We start from the raw sequence: 7,844 nt of genomic DNA, 5'->3' as shown, positions 1-7,844 counted from the left end.
AGCCTAATGGTATCAATGTGGACTTCACCAGTTTCAAAATCTCCCCTTCCCCTACTGCATCCCTAAACCAGCCCAGTTCATCCCCTCCCCCCACTGCACCACACAACCAGCCCAGCTCTTCCCCTCCACCCACTGCATCCCAAAACCAGTCCAACCTGTCTCTGCCTCCCTAACCTGTTCTTCCTCTCACCCATCCCTTCCTCCCACCCCAAACCGCACCTCCATTTCCTACCTACTAACCTCATCCCACCTCCTTGACCTGTCCGTCTTTCCTGGTCTGACCTATCCCCTCCCTACCTCCCCACCTCCCCACCTCCCCACCTATACTCTCTCCACCTACCTTCTTTTCTCTCCATCTTCGGTCCGCCTCCCCCTCTCTCCCTATTTATTCCAGTTCCCTCTCCCCATCCCCCTCTCTGATGAAGGGTCTAGGCCCGAAACGTCAGCTTTTGTGCTCCTGAGATGCTGCTTGGCCTGCTGTGTTCATCCAGCCTCACATTTTATTATCCGGGAGATGGGTGGGACCTGGGCGTGGGACGATCTGACGTCATGACGTATTTGCCGGATGACGCTGTCCCCGTCGGTGATGGTGGCGGGTGTTAACGAATGTTGAGTTTGCGGTACCGTGTTTAGTGTGGTGTTCTTGGCCCAGAGCCGTATTCGGTGATGTTGGAAGCAGCGGTAGATGAGGCCGCGGCCAGACACGCGGTCGCGGTGGAGGAGGCGAGCTCGGGCCGCCTGCACGAACTGGTGTTGCGCGTAGCCGCGGTGCAGGGCGCGCGGCCGGCGGTGTGTAGTGAGCGCGAGGCGCCAGGAGTTTCTGTGTCTTACAGCTACAGCCAGGTTGTCAACCTGGGAAACAGATTGCAACAAGTGCTCCACTCGCACTGTGACTTTGCTCACGGTTATGTGGTTGGATTATACTGCCAGCCGACAGTAAACTTACCCAGCTGCATTTTAGGGTAAATCGTACTCCACTCCCCGTCCCCGTTTATTGGGCCATCGTCGAGTTTTATGCTTAATTGTCTCAAAAAGAATTCGCTTTTTTGACCTGCGATTGTCTACTTTTAAATTTTGAAACGTTAATAGTTAAAGATTTTAGTCCGGTTAACAATGGATTTCTTTTAAAGCAGCAAAAGACTAGTATTAGAAGAAAAAAATATAGGTACCTGTGTGCACACGTTATTAAAACTGCAATAAAATTAAAAGTTTATTTTGGCTTTAATTCTTATAATTTGTAATGCAAAGTGAAGGAAATGGCACTATAGTTGCATCATACCTGGGCCGGGACTCAATGCTAGGTCCTGTCTTCACGCCGTACGTGGTGAAAAATATGTTGACTTTAGAGAGTGTCCAATGCAAGTTTCCCAACATTACACTGAGATTTTAAATGTTAAATTATGAGGATGAGTTCTATAAATGAGGGCTGTGTATTGCCCTTTAATTCAGTAACTTGAAGGTAATTCGAGTTTACACATTTAAACAATTTGCTATGAATAGAGAAGAGCTCTGCCCGGGGAAATTTTAATCAGAAGTAACTGTCCCTGGTTCTGATCATCCATTTCAGCACTGCACTGGACACCTTTTCCTGCAATGTGAAGCTAATAATTGTTTATGTCTGAGACCATCTAATGCGTCCAATGAATTATGTTTAAGCGTGACTTTCTTGCTCTTTACTATGGCTGTTGATGTAAAGCCAATAATTCTTGGCCTTTTCAATGGCCCCATCAAATTGCATGACCAACTTCAAAATTTATATTGTGAACCCCAGTATCTGTTTTTGTGCACTGTTTAATTTATATTTGTTATCTTCATTTTCTTTACAAATTGCATCACCACAGTTTTCTGCACTTAAGTTGGTCTGCCATGTGTGTTTCCAGTTCAAAGGTCTGGATATGCAGTGCTGATGTCTGCTGCTTTATTCCGTAGTGTAAAACATGTCCAAGTTTTGTGCCATCTGCCAATGTTAAAATTAAGCCTTTTTATTACCAAAATGTGGGTAGGTCCAATACTCATTTCTGGAGTCACCAATATATACTAACTCCCAATCATTTAACAAACATTTATCACTAACCTTTGTTCTGTGTCCCTTGGTCAATTTTATTTCCAAGCTGTCACTATCCTTTTAACCCAATTTCAATACCTTAAGTATGGGTTTCCATTACTTAATATGTGGAGGAAACGCCACAGGAAGTTAGAAGTCCCACGACACCGGGTTATAGTCCTACCGGGTTATTTGAAATCACAGGCTTTTGGAGTGTAGCCCCTTTGTCAGGTGACTTCTGACTTTGCCCACCTCAGTCCAATACCATCACCTCAATATCACAGGAAGAATAGGTTATTTCTGTTTTCAGTCTTCTGTTTATTGTACAGGAATGTGATAACTTCTTTTTAGCAATAATGTTTAGTGTTACTGTTCTTGTACATTTTCAGTATTCTTCAAATTGGGGCAGCATTTTGCCCAATTGATCCAGAAAATGCACCTCACTTTTCAGCAAATTTTATTCAAAGGTGTAAATTGACGTATATCCTTATTCAGAAAGATATGATACAGGTGAGTAACTGAGCTATAAAGATCTGAAGAAATAACATTTAAATCAAATGCATTGACATATTTATGAATTCCTGCATTTTAACTTAATTGTCTAGTAATACTGTATTTCAGTTTTATTATATTAGTGGAATTATTTAATTATAATAATGGTGTATTTTTTGCATAGTTAATTTAGTGCATGAAATCCTATCCTTTCCTACACTCTTCAGTGCTTTCACACCTTCCTAAAGCATGAAGTCCAGAATTAAACAGTTGCTCAATAATTGGTTTATGAAGGTTCAACGTCATTTCTTTGCTTTTGCATGCTACGCTTTCATTCATAAAGTCCAGCATGCTTCTCATCTGCTCAAGAATTTCAACAAATTGTGCAGCGTACCTTCAGCTAACTTCTCTCTGTTAGAATGGCACCTTTTTTAATATTGCCTGCCCTTATTCTTCCTACCAAAATGTACCACTTAGCATCAAATTTCATCTGTCACACATCTGATCATTCTACCAGATGTTCCTGTCTGTCATCTTGAAATAGGAGCAGGAGTAGGCCATTTGATCCTTTGAGCCTACTCTGCCGGCCTGTCACTGTCATCCTGCTATTTCACATACTTTGAAATTGTACTGTGAAAGCAATCGTGTAATTAATGTAAACTATTAGCAATATTTCTAATACTAACCTCTGGGAACCCCGATTTACTTTATGGGTTGGGGGATGCCACTGGCTAGGCCAGCATTGGTTGCCTATCCCTAATTGCCCTTAAAGTATATGCAGTTTTGTTAGGTCAGTTCAGAGGGCAGCTAAGGGTCAACAGCATTGCTTTGGGTTTGGAGTCTGTGTAGAAGTCACTTGGCATGCAGTCACACTTGGCAATTGTAGATTTCCTTTCCAAAAGGAAATGAGTGAACCAGATGGGTTTTTGTGGCAATTGGCAGTGGTTTCATGGTCACCACCAAGCTAGTGTCTAAAATCTCATTCTTTTTTTTAGACAGTGTATTCAAATTTCACTTCCACGATAAGATCTGAACCTATGTCCCCTTGGAATTAGCATTTCATTCTGGATTATACCAGATTACATCTCTATCCCCATAGTATATACCCGCACCTGTCTGAAAAGTATTTGTTCACCTTTGATTCCTATATCTGGCCAAGTTGGAAATTGACTACCTCTATTCCTTTCATTCTGTGGGCTTTGACTTTGCTGAGAAATCTCTTTTGTGGAACTTAATCAAATATTCCCTAGGCTATTGAAATACTCTGGAAAGTCTTAAGCTGTGAAAGGCAGTACGAATGTAAACTTTTCTCTTTGTAGAGAGAAAAACCTTTAATGAATGTGAAAGTGTTATTCTAAATTAAAGTGGTAAACTCTATAATTTGAATAACTTCAATAGGATTGTTCTGCAGTAAGCACACAGGATAAATTCACATTATGATACCCTTGATCAATCAATTGAAAAATCAGTTCCTGATAAGAAAATAACTATTGATATTGGCTGGACAGACTACATAGTGAGAAACTGTTCTTGTTGAAGGATCAGGAGGCAGAGGATATTGATTTAAGCCAATTGGTAAAGGAAGCATCAGTGTATGAGGAAAAAGTTTTTTAGCACAGCGAGTTGTTGGTATCTGGACTGTACTGCCTGAGAGTGTGCCAGAGACAGCAAATCAATCAAGATCTTTGAAAGAGTTAGATCATTATTTGAAAAGGGAAAACATTTTCAGGGCTACAAGAGAAGGAATGAAACTTAGTGAGTTGCTCTTAGAGATGGTTCAAATAGCCTGCTTCAATGCTGTAACCATTCCATAATTCTGTATGCTCACACCACAAATTGTTTTTGAAACAATAATAGTATTTATTTTGGCTAGGCAGAAACTTTTTTTAACCCATTGACCATACCAGGAACCCCAGTTTGTTTCTGTTGAAAACAAGTCTTAATTTTAATTTTCAGATTCAGTATCAGGAAGCCTTCTATCAAAAGCTTTGACTAAAATTCAGATTCTAAATGTGATTCCAACTGGAGAGAGTTCTTGATAATGACACATCAGATTTATTTATTTATTAGTATGTTACAGTATCTGCTTTTCTGCAGCTATGCATGTCTTATATTTGTGTAATAATTATTGACTTCTAATTCTTAGGGAGGCTCATTTTTATAGGTTAATAAATAATGCGTACTTTAATCTTATTTCAGAAATTCAGGGATACTCAGTCAAAGTGGTTGAATATCGAAGTCAAACATGATGTACCAGCACTAAATGTAGTACTTGTGAAGGTTCAGCGGCGGGTGACTAATGTGGATTCAGAACCCAAAAACAAAGAAAATGTAATTTGCAGTAAGATAGGAGGGTTGAGAGAAGGCAGCTCTGAAGCTGCCGAAGAGGATGAGAGACATGTGCACAAATATTCAGACTTTCAGAGGCATGGATTTCTGGCATATATATTGCAAACATCAGGTACAACAGGAACTCCAAAAATTGTTCGAGTGCCACATCAGTGTATTGTTCCAAACATACAGCATCTCAGGTAAGTTTAATTGCAATTGATTAGGGTTAAATTTTAAGGATTGCAGGCTTTGCTGTCAGCCGACGTTAATACAAGAATCTGTTTAATAAGGGCTTCTGTTTTTGACAAGTAAAATGAATTATTGACTTTACGCCTTTTTAAGCAGTTATAGAAATTGTTAAAGTCTTTTGTTAAAGTCTGTGATTATTTGGACAACATTAAATGTGAAATATTTGAAGCCTCTTCAGTTTTACTTAAGTTTTTTTTAATGGTGTTGTACCAGCAGCAGTTTCATTTTAAAACTAAGGTTTATGCATTGATGTTTTAGTCTTCCATGCAGTTCCATATTTGCTGCTGTCATTGTTTAGTCAAAGGAAGATTTGTTTTGCATGTGTACAATACTTGGGTAGTATGACAGGCTGTGTGGGGATGGACTTAAATGGAGAGTATAATGAAGTATAGAGCAGAATCTCAGGATTGTTACAGTAATGCCCATTCTCAAAATATATGTGAGGTGGGGGAAGCAGATGAATTTGTTCCTGGAACCACCACCCTCAAAAAAAAATCTGGAAAAAGTCAATCAGGAGGAAACCTGTCAAAGAAAGAAAGTGCCTTTAAGTAGAATGGACAGAACTATGAGGAATTGTCTAACAGATCACAGGCTGGTGTTCCTGTATTTACTACTGTAGACTCAAGTGAGTGAATCATCAAGGAAGACTTTTGCCAAAGCTGAGGAGCATTTTGCCAGAGCCTGCAGCCAGCAAGACTTCTGCCAAGGCCAAGGCCGGAAGTCTTTTTCCTGAAATGAATAGTAGAAATTACTGGAGAAACTCTGGTTTGGAAGAATCTGTGGATTTCAAGTCCACTGAGCCTTCACAAGTTGTTTTTTGCCATGGTTAAGTATGCCTACTGTTAGTGGGCAAAGGTGGCACTAGAAGGTTTGGGTGGAAGTAGGAGACTGCAGTGGCATTCAGGGAAGGAAGAGCTGAAGAGGGCTGTGGGTGAAAAAGAAGTCCACAAGAGAAGTGCGATGGATAGGAGTGCAGTAGACATTGGGAGTGAAAGGAGGAGATTGGGCAGCAAGAGGCTGGATGGGGAAGAAGTAGGTTGCGAGTGGAATGGAGTGGGAGAAGGTGCCCCCAAGATGGGACAGAGAAGAGAGACTGGAGAATGGGTGTGGCAGGGAGAAGGAGCAATGCACGGTGGGTGGGCGAGAGGGAGGCTGAAAGTTTTCACATATATTATGACTTGGCTGAGGAAAATGAATGTACTGTTGGCAAGTTTGCGAAGAAACTAAAATAAGGAGGAAAGGTAGTGTGAGGATGACTGTGTCTGTGGAGGGATGTAGACATGTTAAGACAATGAGTAAAAACTTGACAGATGGAAAATGATTTGGAGAGATACTAGGTTTTGGGCAGTTGATGTGTTGTGAACTGATTGTGTGCTTGCGAATATTTGCAAGTCTGTTTGTACGCAAGTCAAAACTCAGTGCAGGATAACATAAGATAGCTGTTTGTAAATAAGAGGAGACATTCACATATCTGAAATTGCTGGAGGAACTCGACAGGTCTGACAGCATCTGTAGAGAGAAAACAGTGTTAACATTTTAAGTCCAGTGACCCTCCTTCAAAACTCAGCCTGGAGAAAGTTAACTATGCTGATAAGTTTGAGGAACTGACTTATGGCTAATCATTTGAGGTGTTGAGTAGATTGGCCTGTACTTGTTGGAATACAGAATGAGAGGTGACCTTATTAAAACCTACAAGATTAGCGAATTTTGAGAAGATTTGTAGCTCATGTTGAGGTTCTGGATATGAGTTTGCTCTCTGAGCTGGAAGGTTAGTTTTCAGACATTTCGTCACCATTCTGGGTAACATCATCAGTGAGCCTCCGATGAAGCGCTGGTGTTATGTCCGGCTTTCTATTTATCTGGTTAGGTTTCCTTGGGTTGGTGATGTCATTTCCTGCGTTGGTGACATCACCAACCCAAGGAAACCTAAACAGATAAAGAGAAAGCGGGACATAACACCAGCGCTTAATCGGAGGCTCACTGATGATGTTACCTAGAATGGTGATGAAACGTCTGAAAACTAACCTTCCAGCTCAGAGAGCAAACTCATATCCAGAACCTACAAGATTCTTAGAGGACTGGACAAGTTAGATGTCGAAAGCTGTTTCTCTTGTGGAAGTGATTAGGATCAGAGGGGGCATAATCTCCAAATAAAGTATCACACGTGTTTTAAGACACAGATGAGAAGAAATTTCTTCTGATGTTAGTGAGTTTGGAATTATTTTTGGCAGAGGACTGTTGAGGCTGGGTCATTGAATATATTCAAGGCTGAGATTTTTTTTAAATCCTTTAAGGGAATCAAGGGTTATGGGGGGGAAAGGCAGCCAGGTGGAGTTGAGCATTATATGATTAGCCATGATCTTATTGAATGGCAGAGTAGACTTAATGGGCTGAATGGCCTTATGATGATTACAGTTGGGTGATAGGTGAGAGGCAACCTACAAGGTTGGGAGCTGTAATTTGATGTTAATTTTATTTTGATCTTAATTTTTTTAAATTTTAATGTTATTTTGATTTTATTATCACGTGTATGCAAGTACAAAAGCACAGGAGTACAGCGAAAAGTGTACAATATCACTACCCAAGACGTCATCTTAGGTATAAGTACCTCAGTACAGAATCTTGACAAGGTAGAAAGATAAAACCAAGTTTAAAAGTTAAACATTGCAGAAATTATAGTATAGCATAAAATATACAAAGTGAAGTTAAAAGTTGCACATTGCAGATG

The 7,844-nt window shown here is 40.4% G+C and overlaps 1 protein-coding gene across 3 annotated transcripts in view; it reads left to right on the top strand.

Annotated features, from left to right (window-relative positions):
• The first annotated feature begins 565 nt into the window (after window positions 1-565).
• The window catches only part of aasdh (aminoadipate-semialdehyde dehydrogenase), a 43,006-nt gene continuing 35,727 nt past the window's right edge, over window positions 566-7,844 (top strand). Inside the window, exons 1-3 of one of the 3 annotated variants that reach the window (XM_048536566.2) lie at window positions 566-620; window positions 2,434-2,554; window positions 4,736-5,067. In XM_048536566.2, the coding sequence (XP_048392523.1) occupies window positions 607-620; window positions 2,434-2,554; window positions 4,736-5,067 (467 nt within the window). In that variant the 5' untranslated portion in view covers window positions 566-606. Of the gene's footprint in view, window positions 963-2,433; window positions 2,555-4,735; window positions 5,068-7,844 lie in introns of all 3 variants that reach the window. The other 2 variants (XM_048536558.2, XM_048536575.2) reach the window with 2 other exon arrangements.

Source organism: Stegostoma tigrinum, chromosome 1, assembly GCF_030684315.1.
Source record: "Stegostoma tigrinum isolate sSteTig4 chromosome 1, sSteTig4.hap1, whole genome shotgun sequence".
Taxonomy (NCBI): domain Eukaryota; kingdom Metazoa; phylum Chordata; class Chondrichthyes; order Orectolobiformes; family Stegostomatidae; genus Stegostoma; species Stegostoma tigrinum.
This window is presented reverse-complemented; position numbering and strand designations above follow the sequence as displayed.